We start from the raw sequence: 19,695 nt of genomic DNA, 5'->3' as shown, positions 1-19,695 counted from the left end.
GCACAGATCTGACCAAGGTCTTTCGTGGGAGAAGAGAGACAAGAGAAGACGGCAGACATGTTTCTTTGTGTCCACCTGTCCACCTCCTGACTCTGACCCATTACCTATCTTCTCTCACTCTCCTTTCCAGGATCTCTCCGGTCAGCTCTCTCCCTAATGCCAGGGAGTTGACAAGGTTCTTAGTGCCAGCTTTTTCTTCCTTCCAACCAGTGAAATGAGCCCTCTTGCCTGAAAGAACAAACCTGTTCCTAGACAGAACCTGAATAAGAAGGTGGCTTCCTGGGAAGGTGGTGCTGAACTAGAGGGCCAGGAGGCAGATGTGTGGGCATCTAAGAACGAGGGCTAAGTACAAGGCTATGAACGGGAACTGGACACTGAGTTGCTCAGGTACTGCATATGAGGTGGGGGGGTGATAGATAAAGAGATGAGATTGGATGGATGGATAGATAGATAGATAGATAGATAGATAGATAGATAGATAGATAGATAGATAGATAGATAGAAATAGATAGCATGTCTCTGACTTGTCCTTGCCTCTCGCGTCTGTTTCTGAGTCTCTCCCTGTCACTCTCTATCCACCTCTCTCCTTCAGTGTATTTCTGAATCCCCATTATACTCTAGGCTCTCACTCTAAGCTTATCCATATTTTCAGTCTCTCTCTAGCTGTTCTAGCTCCGTCTCTTTGCCTCAGTGTCTCTGTCTGCCTTTTTTCAGGGATATTCTTATTCCCAGCAGCTCCTGGGCGACTCCATGGTAGGTGGTGCTAGGGGCGCGCCTCTGAGAGGAGGGGGGGGGGCTGCCTACGCCTTTAAGCGCGCGCGCGCGAGGCCTGCGCCTTTAAGTGCGGGCACGCGCACGGCCCTGGGTTCCCGGCGAGGAGGCCGCGGGAGCACCCGGACCCGGCCCGCCTGCCCGGCCCCCGCCCGGCCCCCGCCCCGGCCCCGGCGGGGGAGGGGTCTCTGAGCGCGGCCCCTCCCCCCTGCGCCCCCACCTGCGTTGCGGTGCCCGGGTCCCCGCGTGGCCCTGTCTGTCTGTCCGTCTGTCCGCGCCCAGGCCTCGCCCCACCCCAGCCCTAGAGCTGCCCGGCTGCCCCCCTACCCGCCGCAGCAGACCCCCTTTTTCTGGGTCAGTTCCCTCCGCAGGCCACGAATCCAGCGGCGCCGCTGCTGTCCCAGACCCTGGGCCGGTACCCCGACATCGGGGGCGCTTGCAGCCGGCGATCGGATCCAGAGATTCTGAAACCCCCAAGCGTGGGACCCTGATTTGGATCAGCACCCTGAGATCCTGCCATGGAACCTTAAGATCTGGACCTTGAACCTCAATATCTGGGGCTGGAATACCGACATCCGTCCCTGGGACCCCAAGATTTGGAAACTGATCCCCATGGTTTTGGAATATGGATCCCAAGATTTGGAGCTGGGACCCCAAGATTTGGCATCTAAGCCCCCAAATTTGGAGCTGAACTCTGAATTGTCTGTCTGATACCTTGACATCTGGGAGCGAATTCCCATATCTATACCTGGGACCCCACTATTTTAGGAACTAAACCCTGGGATTTAGGCCTTCAATTCCGAGATCTAAACCATGGAATTCCGAGGGGGCTGAAGCCCTTGCTGCAGACCTGAGTGCTGAAATCTGGGACTAGAGACCTCCAAGTCTTGACTCAGCACCCTAATATCTGAACAGGATCCCAATATCGGATTCCAGAGTGGACTTGGGACTCAGACCCTAAACTTCCCCATCTGGCTGTTGGGCATCTCGAGCCTGGCACTGAGAGCGCCTGACCCTAAACAACCGCTGGGGCCTTGGTCTCGAAAACTGGACCCTCGAGGCCCAATTCTAATGGCTCGGGACCCCGAGCTTCAAGTTTGGAGACTCCATAACCACGGCTGAGACGCGACGGTTTCTCCACAGAGGCCCTGGGGAGAGAGGCTTAGTCAGATGCCCCCTTCTGAGTTCTGACCTCTCACCCCCTTGGAGCCTGAGGACTCTGCTCCCTGGGGTGGCTTCCAGCTCAGGTAAGGCCTTTGAGGGGCATCCAGGGTGGGAAGGATCTTGGTGCGGGGGTGGAGTTGCTTGGGCTACAGGTGGAAGTAGGTGAGGGCTAGGTGCCCTGTGGCATTTTTAGGGGTTTTCCTTGGGAAAAGTCTGTCCCATGAGTGTGTCTCCAACACTCTGGACCCATGGCCAGCTCTGTCCCTCTCTGACCTCCTTGGTTCAGCCGATGACATTCCAGATCTCTGATGCCACCACCCTCTGGCTTCTCACCGGCTGACCATCCGGCATCCTCTGGCCCACACCTGCCCTCTCTGGTCCCCCTCCTCCAGCTCTCTGCTCAGCTTGGACACACCTGCCCACAGCTTCTCACTGACACTCTGTCACCGTTTGTCTCTCTGGCCCCCTGGCTTTCTCACCCTTTGCCCACGCATGGCTCCTAGGCTGGCTCTGTGGCCATCACTAACCATATCTGACTCTTCTCCCGGCTACCCTTTCCTTCTCTCCTGTCAGCGGCATCTCTCTCTCTTCCACCTTCTCTCTCCCCTAACTCCTGGTCTACCCACATCTGGCCATCTCTGACCATTTGCACCTTGGCTGTCTGTCTTTCTTCCCTTTCACAACCTCTCTCCAAATCCATTTCTCTGGCCAGTTATCCCTGTCCCCTACTAATCCGGCTGTATCTGCCCTTTCTCCTCTCTCTGGTTATCTTGCTGGCTTTTGACCGGGTCAAAACCATCTTGCCTGTCTTTGTCCAGCCCTAGATGGACCGCCTCTGACCAGCTTCCCTGCTTGCTCACCTCTCCTCTTTGGTCACACCTCTTCTGATGAGTCTTGCCACCCGCCTACCTCTTCTCTGTGGCTTACCTTCTCTCCACCTTGCCCAACTGTTCTATTCTCTGCCCACCTGTGCCCACGTCTAACCAGCTTCCTGACCATCGCTGCTCATGCTTGACTCGCAGTGCCTTCGTGACACATCTCTGACCCATCCTTTCTCTGATGTCCCTAACTCTCCAAACATGTTAGGACCATCTCTCCTGGTTTTAGAGCACCCCATCCCCTCTCCAGCTCCCCCTCCAGCCCCAGCCAGCCCTAATACCTCCCTTCTTTTCCACAGGCCACCCCTACCCGCGATGGCCGTCCTCCCACTGCTCCTCTGCCTGCTACCGCTGGCCCCTGCCTCATCTCCTCCCCAGCCGGCCACATCCAGCCCTTGTCCCCGCCGCTGCCGCTGCCAGACCCAGTCGCTGCCCCTAAGTGTGTTGTGCCCAGGGGCGGGCCTCCTGTTCGTGCCACCCTCACTGGATCGCCGTGCGGCAGAGCTGCGCCTGGCAGACAACTTCATCGCGGCCGTGCGTCGCCGTGACCTGGCCAACATGACAGGCCTGCTGCATCTGAGCCTGTCTAGAAACACCATCCGCCACGTGGCGGCTGGCGCCTTCGCCGACCTGCGTGCCCTGCGTGCCCTGCACCTAGATGGCAATAGACTGACCTCGCTGGGCGAGGGTCAGCTGCGTGGCCTGGTCAACTTGCGCCACCTCATCTTGAGCAACAACCAGCTGGCGGCCCTGGCAGCTGGAGCCCTGGACGACTGTGCTGAGACCCTGGAGGACCTCGACCTCTCTTATAATAACCTTGAGCAGCTGCCCTGGGAGGCTTTGGGTCGTCTGGGCAATGTGAACACGTTGGGCCTTGACCACAACCTGCTGGCTTCAGTGCCTGCTGGAGCTTTTTCCCGCCTGCACAAGCTGGCACGGCTGGACATGACCTCCAATCGCCTGACTACCATCCCACCTGACCCGCTCTTCTCCCGTTTGCCACTGCTTGCCCGTCCCCGAGGATCACCAGCCTCTGCCCTGGTGCTGGCCTTTGGGGGAAACCCCCTCCATTGCAACTGCGAGCTGGTGTGGCTGCGCCGCCTGGCTCGGGAGGATGACCTTGAGGCCTGCGCCTCTCCTCCTGCTCTGGGGGGCCGCTACTTCTGGGCTGTGGGTGAGGAGGAGTTTGTGTGTGAGCCGCCAGTGGTGACCCACCGCTCGCCGCCCCTGGCAGTGCCTGCTGGTCGGCCAGCTGCCCTGCGATGTCGGGCGGTAGGGGACCCAGAGCCACGAGTGCGTTGGGTGTCACCCCAGGGTCGACTTCTGGGCAACTCCAGCCGTGCTCGTGCCTTCCCTAACGGGACTCTGGAGTTACTGGTCACTGAGCCAGGAGACGGCGGCATCTTCACTTGCATTGCAGCCAATGCCGCTGGTGAGGCCACTGCTGCTGTTGAGCTGACCGTGGGTCCCCCTCCACCTCCCCAGCTAGCCAATAGCACCAGCTGTGACCCCCCGCGGGACGGGGATCCTGATGCCCTCACCCCGCCCTCTGCTGCCTCAGCTTCCGCCAAAGTGGCGGACACCGTGGCCCCTACGGAACGTGGCGTCCAAGTGACTGAGCACGGGGCCACGGCTGCTCTTGTCCAGTGGCCAGACCAGAGGCCCGTCCCGGGCATCCGCATGTACCAGATCCAATACAACAGCTCTGCCGACGACATCCTTGTCTACAGGTGCAGGGGCCTGGCGTGGGGGCGTGGGGGGTCGTGCGCTGTGAGTCCATCAGGAGCACCACATAGTGAGCCACCACAGAGAAACAGTGCAGCAGGATGCAAAGGGAGTCAGAAAATGAAGGCAAGCAAAATCAGGCAGCAGGGATACCCAGAGCCGGGCAGAAAGGGCGAGAGAAATAGGACAGATGTGGAGAAGGGAAGCGAGACAGAATTGACCAGACAGCAGGCTGACGCTCTCAATCAATGTCAATAATTAAAAAAAAAATAGGGCTGCAGAGGTAGAAAGAAAGAAGGCACTAAAAACAAAATAAAAAGCGAAGACAGCAAAATCAGGCAGTGAGGGAAAAAATCCAGCCCGAAGAATGAAACATTAATGGCTGATGGGGGTTCGAGTGTAGCTCAGATAGAGCGCTTGCATGCGGCCCTGAGGTCTCGGCCCAGCACTGAAAAAAGAAAAAGTTAATGAGGTTGTGGGAGGAATGGGAGGCTAAAAACAAATTTTAGCAGGAAGTTTGGTTTTTCAAGGGAGGCTACCACAGGGGAAATGCGATCAGCAAGAGCTTGGGGCGGGATTGTGACAAATCCAAAGCCAGCCTGGTCTGCATGGCGAGCTTGAAGCTGGCCAGGGATGCCTGGTAAGCAGCGTCTCGGAGAGGGGTGGGCGAGAGGAGGAGAGGAGACGAGAGAGGAGGGGCGGGAGCCAGAGGCCAGAATGGCAGAAATGTGCAGATGGCTAAAAGAGCAAAGTGGGGGTAACCAGAGGAAATGAGAGCAGGGGTTAAGTGGAAAATTGGGGGTAGGAGGTTAAACAGAGACAAGGCCTGGGTGCCTGCAGTGTGAGAGCCCTGTGTGTCAGAGTTCTTGTAACAGCAACATCCTAATTTTTGGTTTGCTAAATCAAATCTAAGCTAGGTCAGATGTGTCAGTGCACGCCCGTCTGTCTTCCCAGCTCTCAGGAGATTGAGGCAGGAGGATAGCATGATCAAGAGCATTATATAGTGAGACCTCGTCTCGAAAACCAAACAAGCAAAAGCCTTGCTATGTGAGTAGACATCCCCATTCTGAGGGCTTCTGTCTGTCTTCCGCAACTGCAAACACAAAGCCTGAAGTTTACACACTCCGAAAGGCCAGTCGCTATAGCGTCTGTCCCCAAGCCAGAAAGCACTTGGTCCATCTGCTGTGACCACTGTGGATGGCAGTGGTGGTGGCTGACAGTCCTCACCAGAGACTGACCGTGTGTGGGCAGCTGTGGATGCCTCTCTGTCCTTGATGGACTCTGGGTCAGGAGTACAGACAGCCCCAAACTGACTGGAAGAACTGGCCCTTCCCAGGGCTGGTTAGCATCGCGCACACCCATTGCCTGGATCCCTCCCCTCTTCTGGCCATACTTCAAGATCTCATCTTCTCAATCCTCTTCCCACTCACTCTCTTTCTGCCTCAATCTTCCTCTCCCCTCCCTCCCTCCCTCCCTCCTCCTCCCTCTCCCCCCCCTCTCTCTCTCTCCATCTCATGTAGCCCTGGCACTGAACTCACAACCCTCCTGCCTTCACCTCCCATCTGACTGTTGCCACACACATGGCTTCTCCACTCTTTTTTTGAGACAATATTCAGGAGATGATAGGGAGTGTCAGCCACCTTGCCTGGTGGGCAGTGGGTCAGTCTAGAGACAGCCACCCTGTCACAGGTCATGGGCAGTGGGTCAGTCTAGAGACAGCCACCTTGTCACAGGTCATGGGCGGTGGGTCAGTCTAGAGAGAGCCATCCTGTCACAGGTCATGGGCAGTGGGTCAGTCTAGAGAGAGCCACCCTTCACAGGTCATGGTGGAGTTCCTTTTCTAAAGCTAGCCCAGTCCATCAGGGCACATAGACAAAAAGGAACGGTAGAATTGGGTGTGAAGGACAGAAGAAGTTAGAGCAGACGTGGTGGTTCACACCTTAATCTCAGCCTCAGAGGGGCTGAGGCAAGGGCACTGAAAATTCAAGTTAGCCTGGGAGCTACATAGCAAAGCTTGACTTGGCACTCACGCCACACACACACATGCACATGCGCACACATACACACAGAGACATTCATATACACACATGCATACAGACGTGCATACATACACACTCAGACATGCATATGCACACAGACATGCATTCACACACAGAGACTTGCATATACACACATGTGCATAGAAATGCACGCATACACACAGAGACATGCACACACTTGTGTGTGGTGTGACTGCCAAGTCAAGCTTTGCTATGTAGCTCCCAGGCTAACTTGAATTCTCAGTGCCCTTGCCTCAGCCCCTCTGAGGCTGAGATTAAGGTGTGAACCACCACGTCTGCTCTGACTTCTTCTGTCCTCCCCACCCAATTCTACCGTTCCTTTTTGTCTATGTGCCCTGATGGACTGGGCTAGCTTTAGAAAAGGAACTCCACCATGACCTGTGAAGAATGGCTCTCTCTAGACATGCATGCATCCACACACATGCTCAGACAAGTGCCACATACACAAAGGTAAAGCTAAATAGAAACCAGGAAACCAAGATAAAAGAGAATGCAGGGATGGACCTAGAAAGAAATAAAGCAATCGGCAGAAAAGGGAATCTGGGATGGCGACTCTCTCGGGCTCCCTGGAAAACACTATAGAGATGATGGTAGTCATAAGAAGGCAATGGGGCTAGGGGGAAATTCATTGGCAAGCTAGAAGGAAATGAGGCAACAGGGGTGCAGGGGAATCAAGTGGTTAGGATAGGGGTTCAGCTGCATGCTAGGGAAACGTAAAGCAGCTGGACAAGGGGAATTAACAGCTGGAAAGAAATCAGGCAGCCAGGTGTGGGGCACATGTCTGTTACTCCAGCACTCGGAGTTGGAGGGAGGAGCACAAGGAGTTCAGGGCTAGCCTTGGCTACATGTCAAGCCTCAGCTAAGCTGTGAGAGACCCTGTCTTGAAACAAACAAGCAATTGCCGCTGAGCCTTTTGGATAAGAAAGTGTAGTGTCTGCTCTTACTGGGCTAATATCTGGTACGTCCTCTATGCGAGGACGATATGTTAAATGGGTTTTGGAGCCAGGAGATGGAGTAACAGCTTACTGTGTCCGCTCCACACACTGACATGGTGTTACCACACTCCAGGGATGGTACACCCCCTCGAGGGTCTAAAACAAACAAAAGGTAAACAGGGAACAGAAGGAAATCGGGAGAGAATCTGGAGGAAAGATGTCTGTGAGCCAGTATAAAAGGGGGTACTGGTCAGGTGTAGCATTAAAATGGTTCCATTTCCAACACTCTGGGGGCTGAGGCAAAACTTTCACAAGATATGAGCCGGCCTTGGCTACATAGCAAGATTCTGGGAGATGGTTAGGGGGTAGAAATTAGGGTTAAAGGGGGGTGGTGAAGCAGAGAGGTGTCTGGCCGTGGGCAGGAGAGAACTTTGCTTGTGAGACTGAGGGCTTGGCAGATGAGGCCGGGAAACTGGGTGCTAACAGGGCTGAGGGCTTGAGAGATGGTAGGGGCTCCTGAAAAAGAACAGTTAGGGGGAGAATCTCTGAGAGGAATGGAAGATCTCAGGCGGCATAGAAATAAGGTGTGGGATCCACGGTGAGCAAAATAGGGAACTTGGGCGCTGAGGGGAAGAGTTCCAGTGAACTGGCTAGCCCACTAGACAGGTATGTTGTCAGCTGAGCAGAAGAAACCGGGGTGCTCGCTAGAGGGAATTAGGGTGAAATGGGGCCGCAGGACCGCGGGGAACTTAGCTGGAGGGAGGGAGGGTGAGGGCAGGGAGAGCGTGGGTACTGGGCATCCACGTCCTGACACCACCTGTTGTCCTCTCGCAGGATGATCCCCGCGGACAGTCGCTCGTTCCTGTTGACCGACCTGGCATCAGGCCGCACCTATGATCTGTGTGTGCTCGCCGTCTATGAGGACAGTGCCACCGGGTTGACTGCCACACGGCCAGTGGGCTGCGCTCGGTTCTCCACAGAGCCGGCACTGCGGCCGTGCGCTGCACCCCATGCACCCTTCCTGGGCGGCACCATGATCATCGCACTGGGAGGCGTCATTGTGGCCTCAGTTCTGGTCTTCATCTTCGTGTTGCTTCTACGCTACAAGGTGCACGGTGGCCAGCCGCCCGGCAAGGCCAAGGCCGCAGCACCTGTCAGCAGTGTTTGCTCCCAGACCAACGGAGCCCTCGGCCCAGTGCCCAGTGCACCTGCCCCTGAGCCTGCTGCACCCAGGGCCCATACTGTGGTCCAACTGGACTGTGAGCCCTGGGGGCCCAGCCACGAACCTGCGGGACCCTAGCCGGGGGGCCCACCACTGTGGCTCCTCTGGCCCCGGGACAGCAGGATCCAGACACCTCTCGGGACCTGGCCTCAGACTCACCAAATTCTTCACCGTTTTTAAAACTGATGGGGAGGGTTCGGGGGCACTGGGGCACAACAAGAAAGTCCTATTTTTCTAAGCTTGGGCTGTGCCCTTGCCCTTGTCTCTGTCTGTGGCGACTGAGGGCATGGGGGCCGGGACTGAGGAAAGACACTTCCTGTAGTTCAGCCGGGGTCTCTGCAGAGGGGGCCAGGATAGTCGTCTAGATTCATCATCCACCCAGGCAACAGATGTTCTGGGGACTGTTGTGCTGTGCCCTATGGTGGAGGCTCGGGGACCCAAGCTGCCCTGCCCTCAGCCGTGGGAAACATGCCTTCAGAAGACAGGGATGAGGGAAGCCCAAGTGAGCATGCACCTCGGAAGAGGTGCCTGGCTCAGCCTGGAGTGTGGCTCCGGGTAGGCGTCCTGGGAGAGGAGGGATCTGATCTAAGTAGCAGATCTGAAGGGGATCCCTGGGCGCAGAGCAGGAGGAAAGGGTCCAGATGGAGGACCTGCTGTAAACAAAGGTTGAGCGTTGCCAGGCATTCGGTTGCCATGGCAGAGGTGAGGTGGGAGGGGTCGGGGCCTTCCCAGTGAGTTGCTCACTGAGTCCTGATAATGATGGGTAGTCATGGAGAACTTTGTACAGGGGGTGCGGTTAGGCTTGGACTTTAGGAAGATCTTTCTAATGCTGCTTGAGGGTGGTGAATCAGAAGCTAGGGCCTGGGTGGTCTGGGTGGGTCAGGACCAACTTGGACCAGGGAACGGCTGGGAGAAAAGAGGAGCAGGTGGCCGAGCCATTCAGGAAACACTACATGGACCACAGAGCTCCAAGACCTTAAGGGGGGGAGTTTCCTGCAGGAAACCCCAGGCTCTGGCCAGCAGAAAGCCCTCCAGGCTGCCCAGCAGGACCAGGGGTCAGCGCACAGCTAAGAAGGATGCTGTGGTCAGTGTGGGACTCTGCAGATGTGGGGACTAGTGGGCGGGGCCAGGCATAGAAGCCAGCGCTTTGCGGATATAGTGGCTCACACCTATAATCCCTACACCCAGGAAACTGAAGCAAGAGAATTGACCACAAGTTCAAAGGCAGACTGAAGCTACAGCATGAGACCCTGCCGCACACCGCAAAGACTCTGGGAGGGGTCCTAAGATTGAACCATTGAGGTTGCTGTATTTAAGGAAGAGACAGAAACCTTTGCACAGCTTCGGGCGGAGGGAAAGGTGAAGTATGTCCCAGGCAGCCTTTGGGTTTGCTAAGCAAGAGCAGCCTTGGGCAGTGGGCAAGGCGGGTGCCACATAGTCAGACAGGAGTGAACGTGGACAGGGAGTGGTCCTGTTACACTGGCCTCGCGTCTTTCCTGAGCTGATCCCCACTGGGTCATTGCCCTGGACCCCCTAAACAGTGGTCCTGGAAGTGTATAGGGTCAGACACGGGGCCTGGAAAAGGCCAGGCCTCATTAAAGATCCAAGAATGGAGCCGAAGCAAGGATAGCATCCCCCAAGCGAGTAGCTTCCAGATGGCAGGTCCAGGTGGGGACATGGAGGGGACGTGGTGTCAGTCAGTCATCTTGGGTAAGGTGATGTGAGGCACAGGGCGAAGACAGCCCAAGACTAAGCTGGGAATCTCGTGGTTTGCTGCAAAGAATGTTCTGGTGAGATGAGATGCCATTTTCATGGCGGGACTTGAGACCTTGACAATGCCCACTGTTAGCCACGGAAATATGGCACCCAAGCTGGCTCCCCAGTACTGCAGCATCCGGAAATCCTTTATCATTTTGTTACTCTTGAGTGACTAAAATCATGTGAGGTTATCGGCCAAAGTGAGGGCATAGGTGTTGGGCAATGCTTGCCAACAGGTGAGAGGGCTGGCTCAGTGCCAGCTGGAAATACCCGTTTTCACCTGGAGGGGGAGCCAGGGTGCACCGTTCCTAAACCTTCCTGATTGCTGGACCGTGGTACAGATTCCGGTACAAGTCCTCCCCTTGCCCGGGCACCATTTGCAACAGACGTAAATGTCAAACAGGGTTGAGTGTGAAGCCGGGTGTACACGTGGGAGAGACGGAACTGTGAAGCTTAGGACTTGACTCCAGCTGAGGCCCGAAGGTCACTTCGGCAGGAGACAGCAAGGAGCGGGAACAGCATCCCATGCACGTGAAACAGCATATTAGGGGTGCTTGTGAGAAAAGGGGAGCGTGGGAAGCGGAGATGAAATGGGTAGAGAAGGGACTTGGCATAATATCAAGGCAGGAAGCAGGGGATAAAACCCCCGTGAGTCCACGGGAAGACGGTGGGTTTTCTTCTAAGCGGCAGGAGGTTTTCTTTTGTTTCTTTGAGACAGGGTCTCACAACGTTAGCCCAGGTTTGATTGAACTCATTGTGTAGCTCAGACTCCTTGACCTCATCCACAGTCCTCCTGCCTCGGCCTTCTGAGTGCTGCTATTACAAGCTTGCACCATCACGCCTGGCCACTGGAGGATTTTGAGCTAAGACAGTAGTCTTCCGGGATCTCAAGGAAGCTCCCATGGGAGACCCTGGGTGTGGAGGGACAAAGGGAGCAGGCTAACTGGGGAGGGAGATGCTGCAACAGTCCTGGCTGAACCTGGGGCGAGATGGGAGGTGTCAGCAGCTCTCCCTTCCCTACAAAGAAGAGACTAGCAACTGACCCAGAACAGAGGGAGACCATAGAAACTAGGGGAAGAGGGGGCAGACCCAGGTCTCCAGTCCCAGGATCCACCCCACAGGTATGACAGCTGATTTGTCTGTAATATAGGAAGAAGGGAGCTTCACCAAGCCCCAGTGCAAGGCAGCCAGTAGATAGAGGCCAAAAAAAGCTGAGGCTGATCAGGTGGAATCAGGCCCAGTAAACAGGGCTAGAATGGAGGCGCATACCAGTGCTAGCCTCCTTCAAGTGTGGCAGCGTGACAGTGGGAGGTGGTGCCTGGGGCAGGCGGGTCTCCCTGGAACTTCACAGGACACTCAGACCACCCCTCAGCTCAGGGCAAAAGCAAACGGCACCATCATCGAGGATTTAAAGTTAAGTGATTCTGTGCAGCCTTGCCAGCTGAAGCCACCAACTTCCTGAGGTCAGGGAATATGGCGTCTACTGCCCATCGTCCCCCTGATCAAAACAAGTGCCCAGCACAGTCTGGGGACCAAACCCAGGCTGCTGAGTCACCGTCTCCTGGTGACCGCGGTCTTGATCTCGTACTCTGCCCCAGCAGTATGCTGCCACGCCTCGCCACAGATCTCGGGGTGTCCACAGTAGGGGAGATCCATGATCCCCTAGAAGACCTCCTGGGAGTCGAGCCCTCTCCATGGACTCCTAGGTGGGAGAACCTGATGGGATTGGAGGACTCCCCAAAGAGAGCAAGTCTCCTCTGGATAGTGGGATCCAGTGGTCCTTCCTGAGGTTTCTTAGCAAAGTTTGGGCCCTCACATGCATAGAGGGGTGTCAGTGCTTGGCATTATCTTGGCCTTGGTGGGATTAGAATGTTGGGAACGTGGTGACCAATAGCCCAGATCCCTACCCTCTCAGGGTCCCAGTTCTTATAGAACAAGTAGATACAAGTGGTGGCCAGGGTAGTCTGGGCTGAGAAGGTACAGGCAGGAAGGATGGCAGCCTGTTTCGTTTTCTGTGTTCTAAGCAGGGTCTCGTGGAAGCCAGAGTGCCGTGGAACTCCTGATTCTTTGCGTCTGCCTCTCAAGTGGTAGACTTTTCAGCACCACCACATCCTGATGGTGGTCCCTGGGGAACTTGAGAGCCTATGGGGACTCCTAACAGAGACTGATGGGAGCTCCAAGTGCCAAAGACACTATGGCACTGTGACCTGTGGGGTGGCCCACACGCTTACAACGGTTTAATATCCTGCTGTTACTGTCTCTCTCTCTCCTTCCTTCCTCCCTCTCTTCTCCTTCCCTTCCTTCCTTCCTTTCTTTTTTTTTTTCTTTTTCTAAGATAAGGTCTTGTCAGCATAGCCCAAGATGACCTTGAACTCAGTCTTCCTGCCTCAGCTACCTCAAGTGCTGGGATTACAGGCACAACAGCCACCCCAGCTCTCATCTTGAACCTCTTAATACATTAATACATTTTAAACACGCTCACCACTGGTTTCCTTTTTCACAGTCAGTTCTTCAAGTTGTGAAGCCAGTGCCTCCTGAAGAAGATGTTGAGCGATGGACAGAGCCAGGGCAAAGAGGCTCTCCCAAAAAGACCTACAAGAAAGGAAGGGGGCAGATGGTGGTGGCGACAGTGCAGGCCTTTGATCCAGCACTCAGGAGGCAGAAGCAGGCAGATCTCCAAAATCGAGACCAGCCTGGTCTACAGAGCAAGTTCCAGGACCATCAGGGTTACTGAAAAACCATGTCTTGAGAGAAAAAAGAAAAGAAAAGAAAAGAAAAGAAAAGAAAAGAAAAGAAAAGAAAGACAAGGCACATCCGCTTGAAGGACAAGCTGGAGGGAGGTGTAGCTGGAGCAGCAAGTGGGAGCATGGGCGGGGCAGCAGGCGACCTTATCAGCCGCTTGCTTGACTGACTGCCGGATGCTGCCCGGGCACTGCTGTGCCAAGGAGGGGGCTGGGCAAGGAGGAGTGGCATTCAGTCTATGTCTCAGAAAGCCACCTGACCCCGGTGGGAAGGGAATGGGGGGGGGGACACGTGGCCAAGAACAACGTGTTTGGGAGGGGGCAACTCTGCTACCTGTAAAGGGACCAGAGAGCATCCATGAGCCTGAAGGACCTGGGAAGGTCCCAGGATCAATACAGAGCTTCATTCTCAATTGCGAATGTTCACACTGTGGGCGTGGGGAGGGAACACAGAAAGGCCACTTACACAATGTCCATACTAAGTACTGGAAAATCTTAGCGCGTAAGAACGCACGGGTACACTGACGGTGGAGAATGCAAAGCTGGCAAGAATTTGAGAACATGAGACTTCAAAGGTTTTTACTCTGGATGTATTCTGGCCCCAAGTTCCTGGAACCCTGGGGCACAGTGCACTCTCCTGAGCCCCATGGGTCCATCAGCAACTGGGAACTTCCACTTCCCTCTAAATGCTGTTTTTGCCCCAAGGCTGGGGATGGACCCCCTCCTTTCTTTCCTCTTCTTCTCAGATACCAACCTCTGAGCCTGTGTCTGGCATCCTAATTCCAGCCCTGGCTTTCCATGATTTCCTGGGCCCCTTCCCCTACATAAACCCTAGTGTCTCACATCCAACCTGCCTCAGCTTCTAAGCCAACCAGCCCCTCTGCCCAGCTCATGTTCGGGTAACTCCTGAGTATCCATCCACCTCCCCGCCCCCCTTTTCCTACTTCCGTTCTGGTCTAATGCTGACTTTAGCCGCCTGGATCCTCTGTAAGCCTCCCTCTGGGATCCTGGTCCAGCAATCCGAAATATTTCTAAAGTTAAATCTGTCTGTTGGATGCATGAAAGCCTCCATGGCCCCCAGGTTCCTGGTTCAGAGTCAGAGCCAAACACCTTGGTTTTGCCAGGTATGGCAACAGAGGCTTATAATCCTAGCATTTGGGAGACTGAGACAGGAGGGTTGCTGGACTTCCATGAGTTCAAAGCCAGCCTGGGATACATAGCGAGACCCTGTCTCAAAAGAAGCGAACAAAATGCTTCACTTTAGGGCATCTATATCATCTGCCCTTCTCAAGCACCATTTCCAAAATAATGTTCCTTAGAGCTGTGATTCTCAACCTTCCTAACGCCGCAGCCCTTTAACACAGTTCCTCATGCTATGGTGACCTCCCCTCAACTATAAGATTATTTTCAACACTACTTCATAACTGTAATTCTGCTACTGCTATGAATGGTAATGTAAATCTCCGACATGCAAGGTATCCGATACACGACTTCTATGGAAAGGGTTAGGGGTCACACCCACAGGTTGAAAACCACTGGCTTGGAAGGAATGCTAGCCACTCCCAGGAAGCCAAGGCCTGTCAAGTCTTCCTATTTACCCTCATTTCCCTGCTTTGATGGCCAGCAAGGAAATGGTAGAGGAAGCTGTGGAGAGAAATTAGTCCCCTTCCCTTTAATGCTCACCAACAACAGAGGTTCTGGAGGAGAAGAGGGTGTGGGTGCAGACGATTAAGATGTGGGGGAGAAGATGCTGAGAATTCTCCCCAACCCTTCCCTTTCCCTGTCTGGAAAAAGCCAGCCTTGCCCAGCCCTCCTAGGTCTCCCAGTGACTCCCTGAGGGGCTGGGAGAGAGGTAGATGTCATCCCTTGGAGAGCTCAGCTCCCGGTCCCCAGATTTCACATCCAGCCATCACTGTGTTTTCTCTCGTTCCTGTAGGCCAGGCCGGTAGATCTCCGGATCTCCTTCCCCTCCTTGAGCCACCACAGCAATCTCCACCCCTTCCCAGGGCCCCAGAAGTCCTAGCCAGAAGCTTTTTCCTCCTCGGTGGCTATGGACCTGCTCCTCCTATCCAGAATGCTCTTTGGGTGTCAGCTTCCACACCTTTGGTCTTCTAAGCACAATCAAGCCACTTCTCCATAATCACAGGCCCTTTTCTGGTCCTAAGGTTGCTCAAATAGGCTCCCTCCTCTGCCCTCCCCACCCACTCTCCTCTTCCTTGCTCTCCCTTCCCACACTCCCTCTCCCACCTTCCTCCTCCTCATTGTAATTCCCCTGTCATTCTTCCTCTCCCTGCTCTGTGTTCCTCTCTACCTTTAACTCACCTCCTCGCACCAAGCCCTCCTCCTCCGTTCCACCATCTGCCTCTAATCCCTCCCCCCACAATTTCACCATGAAGATATACCAGGTCAGGCTGGGAGCCTCCAGTCCTCCACACGTGCTGGCTCACGGAGGGTGATGAGGGCCAGGGGGTGTGTACCCAGCTTTCTCCTGGCTCCTGACAGGCAGGAGTGGCAGCCTACCTAGATCCCACAGGGTTCAGCGGTCCCATCCTGTTCCTGGAGTGTGCCCTCAGGGTAGAAGCCCAGGCATAGCTGTCTTCAGACCCTCAAACCTTCATGCTCTGGATTTCCCACAGGCTGGCTGAGCCCTTGGTGACGTAGAAAGCAGGTGGTTGGTGGCCTTACAGTCTGCCGTGGCTCTGTGATCGTGGACTGGCCGCTGTGGAATTTCTCTGGGTAGGACCCTAACCGGTTAGAATAAGGTCTTTTTGGGCAGACTGTGCCAGCGGATGGCGCAAACCGGTTCTGAAAACAGAATAGGGCAGACGACCTAAAGAAAGTAAACCATCTCCCCCAGCTCGGTGAAGTATGTATAGAACAGCTTATTCAGAAGAGGGACCCGAAGCCCACAGAAATTACGTGGCCGGTCCAGGTTCACAAGGCTTGAAAGCCACATGAGGATTCAGACCTCCCAATGGCCTCCCAATCTCCTCAGCTATTCTTGTTCCCTCCTCTGCGCTCCCGGTTCACTCAGACTCAACAGCTGCGTTTGTGGGTTTCTAGGGCCGCCGCTTAATCACAGCTTTCTTGGAAAACGGGGGCGCCGAGAAACCCGACTTCCGGCTGTGTGTGTGTTGCCACCGCCCAAGGGGCCCCGGATGGTGATGCTAGTTAGTGACAGCGCCGGTGAGCCGGAGCCCAAGGGCTGGTGAGGGATCCTTGTGGGGTCGCCTGCCTGGACCCGGCGCCGCTGCGCCACCTGCTGGGTGCTCCTGGCGATGCCGTGAATGGAGCCCGGCGACTCGCACTCAGAGCTTTCTACCGTGGGCGGCCTCCCTGGGCGCCCAGCCAGCCTGACCGTATTCCTTCATCTTGAGCCCTTCCTTCCAGGACCAACAGGTGCAGAACACAGACGACCCACCAAGTTCCCACGACATGCCACTCATCCCGTGGCGCTGTTGGCTGGCCATCACTGCCAGCGAGCAAGACACCAGGCCTGTGACCATATGTACCAACAATTGCTGCTCAGGGTTCACAGGGGCCGCCTGGAGAAGTGAGCAGACCTGTCGAGGATCAGGCCGCCCCCGAGACTGTTTTTTAAAATTCAAGTCATGTCCCTGCTCCACTCGATATCCTCCAATGCAATCGCCCCACCTGCCAGCAACAGCAGAGCCCTGGCAGTGATTTATAAGGCCTTCCATGAGAGACTGGAGGTGTAGCTCACTCCTTTGGCAGAGTCTTGCCAAGGATGTAAAAAGCCCTGTATTTGATTCCCGGTATTTGCCTACAGTCCCAGCACCCCGGAAGTGGAGGCAGGAGTATCAAGCAGTCTGTAGCGGTATACGAGGGAGACATAAAACCCTGTCTCAAAATTAAGTAAGTAAATTTTAAAATTAAGGCAGGTGAAATGACTCAGCGTTAAAGCACCCGTTGCTAAGCCCGACAACCTGAGTTCGAGTCCCCAGGACCCGCAGAACATGAGCGAATGGGCTACTACAAGTTGTCTTCCAATGGGCCGGTCTACAAGCTCTGAACCACCTTTCTGGCGACGGTGATGGTGTTGGTCGTGTGTGCACACCTTGATACTACTCAGACTTACAAATTGGCCAGGTTTTATGGGTTAAATGGCAAGTACTTTTATATATAATGTATGCACATTGTGTAATATACTCCTCACAGTCACCCTGGAGGCAAGTCTTTTTATTATCCCAATTTCATGGAGAAGCCTATTGAAGGTCGAAGGCGTTACATCACTGCCTAGGGCCATACTCAGAGTAGGTGGCAGCTTGTACCCAAAATTCACCGGGGTTCTTGGAAAGGAGTCACTGTCCAAGCGGAGTGGAGCTCTGCGCAGACTCAGTGTGCTCGGGCGCTGGCCGTGGTACTGAATAGAATCGCCCAAGCTTCTACGTTAGAGATTTCCAGATACCTGTTGCACGATTAATAACAGCCCAGAGACAGATATTGGGGTACAGCCTGGAGACCAGAATAGCAAAGCAACCATCCACTGGCTCTTACCTCAGCCCCAAAATGGCGATCCTGTCTCCAGGAATCTCAGAATGAGGAAAGGAGAAGTGCGTTTGGAGAGAGTCTGGTGTTTCTCAACATTATCATTATAATTTCATATTTAACACCATCTGACTTGGAACTTGGTATGAGGCCTTAAACTCACAGGGAGACTCCTGCCTCTTTCTCCCAAATTCTGGGACGAAAGTATCATCATCACCATCACCATCATCATCATCACCACCATCATCACCATCACCATCATCATCATCACCATCATCATCACCATCACCATCATCACCACCACCATCATCATCATCACCACCACCATCATCATCATCATCACCACCACCTTCATCACCAGTAGCAGCAGCTGCGGCTTTGAGCTGTACTCTGGAGCTGGGAGCCCTGGCACAACCTGTGTGATCTCCATAAGTCACTTTGCTTCCCTGACATCCCACTTCCTCCTCTGTAAAAGCGGAGAACATCACCAACACACCACACACTTATGGAATTTTGTAAATGAGAACTCAGTGTGGTGTCTCCTGATTATAATCCTAGTACTAGAGGCCGAGAGGCAGGAAGATTGTTATAAGTTTATACCAGCCAAGGCTACATACTGAGTTCCAGGCCACAATAACAATGCCTCACATGTAGTAAATATTTGATCTTATTGCTATTAGTTTTTGGTACAGCATCTCACTATGTAGCCCTGGAATTTGATATGCAGACCACATGGGCCTTGAACCCATAAAGGTCTGCCTGCCTCTGGCTCTTCAGTGTTGGGACTGAAGACATGCACCACCATGCCTGGATTATCACCATTTTTAAGTGAAAATTCATACAGCTTTTAAATTGAAAATTCATATCCTCTGGCGGTGATGGTGCATGCTTTTAGTCCCTGCATTTGAGAGGCAGAGGCAGGCAAATATTTGAGTTCGAGGCCAGCCTGGTCTACAAAGCAAGTTCCAAGATGGCCAAGGCTACACAGAGAAACCCTGTCTTGGAAAAAAAAAGAAAAGAAAAGAAAGAAGGAAAAAAAGAAAGAGAATTCCTGTTGTATACTCACCTGGCAGGGGAGAAACCATGATCACAGAGGTGGTTTTCCTAGGATGAGGCTCATCCACTTTACTCAGGGCGTGCTGACCACTGCAATTTCCCCAAATTCAGGAAACTTGACTGCATAATGTGTGGTAATGGAAACTGTGTTCTTGCTCTCCCCTTAAAAAAGATACAAAAACAAAACCAAAAATAAAGAAAATTCCATTCTGATTGCAGTTTCTGCTACCTCACCTCCCCCCAGATTGTCCCCAGTCACCATTTTATATGGAGGGAAACAGGTCGTAAGTCACAGCTGGACACTCTCAGAGCTGGAGAGATGGCGCGGCAGTTAGGAGCACGTGCTGCCTTTTCAGAGGCCTTGGGTTCGAGTCCCAGCACAAACATAGTGGCTCACAGTTGTGGCTCGCTGTACCCACGTCACATATGTGTGATGAATAATAACCTGGAAAAAATGACAATTAGCTGGGCAGTGGTGGCGCACGCCTTTATCCCAGCACTCAGAAAGCAGAGGCAGGCAGAGCTCTGTGAGTTAGAGGCTGGTCTGATCTACAGAATGAATTCTAGGACAGCCAGGGCTACACAGAGAAATCCTTTCTTGAGACACCCAAGGTGGGAGGGGGCAACCAAACAAATGATTAGAGCTGGAATTTGTGCCTTGGGAGTCTGACTGAAAAGCTCACACCTTTACAGCACTTGGGAGGCTGAGGCAGCAGGATGGCTGGGTGTGAAACCAGTCTGGGCCATTGTGACTTCCAAATCAAGCTGGGCTGCAGACCTTATCTGAAGCAAACAACAACAACAACAACAACAAAATCCTGCATATCCAAAGGTCTTAGAATACAAGCCCAGATTCTGATTCTTACCCCCAACACA

The 19,695-nt window shown here is 54.1% G+C and overlaps 1 protein-coding gene and 2 non-coding genes across 3 annotated transcripts; all 3 read left to right on the top strand.

The window, feature by feature from the left end:
- The first annotated feature begins 890 nt into the window (after positions 1-890).
- Positions 891-8,973, top strand: Lrfn3 (leucine rich repeat and fibronectin type III domain containing 3). Its single transcript, XM_050119176.1, has 3 exons — positions 891-2,018; positions 3,113-4,543; positions 8,368-8,973. Exons 2-3 carry the CDS (start codon positions 3,129-3,131, stop codon positions 8,831-8,833), a joined length of 1,881 nt encoding a protein of 626 aa, XP_049975133.1. The 5' UTR covers positions 891-2,018; positions 3,113-3,128; the 3' UTR covers positions 8,834-8,973.
- On the top strand, positions 7,496-7,682 carry LOC126486818 (U2 spliceosomal RNA). The gene has a single exon (XR_007588204.1). It is a non-coding gene; the product is annotated as a U2 spliceosomal RNA (small nuclear RNA).
- A 9,848-nt stretch (positions 8,974-18,821) lies between the features above and the next one.
- On the top strand, positions 18,822-18,984 carry LOC126486817 (U1 spliceosomal RNA). Its single transcript, XR_007588203.1, has one exon. It is a non-coding gene; the product is annotated as a U1 spliceosomal RNA (small nuclear RNA).
- The last annotated feature ends 711 nt before the right edge of the window (positions 18,985-19,695 follow it).

Source organism: Alexandromys fortis, unplaced genomic scaffold, assembly GCF_014885135.2.
Source record: "Alexandromys fortis isolate MF-2015 unplaced genomic scaffold, M_Fortis_MF-2015_v1.1 scaffold_140, whole genome shotgun sequence".
Classification (NCBI taxonomy): Eukaryota; Metazoa; Chordata; class Mammalia; order Rodentia; family Cricetidae; genus Alexandromys; species Alexandromys fortis.
The sequence above is the reverse complement of the archived record's forward strand: the minus strand, read 5'-3'. Positions and strand labels throughout refer to the sequence as shown.

Coding starts and splice junctions, on each gene's coding strand:
- Lrfn3 (XM_050119176.1), top strand. CDS start 3,129: ATGGCCGTCCTCCCACTGCTCCTCTGCCTGCTACCGCTGGCCCCTGCC. Junction 4,544..8,367: donor GACGACATCCTTGTCTACAG/GTGCAGGGGCCT, acceptor GTCCTCTCGCAG/GATGATCCCCGCGGACAGTC.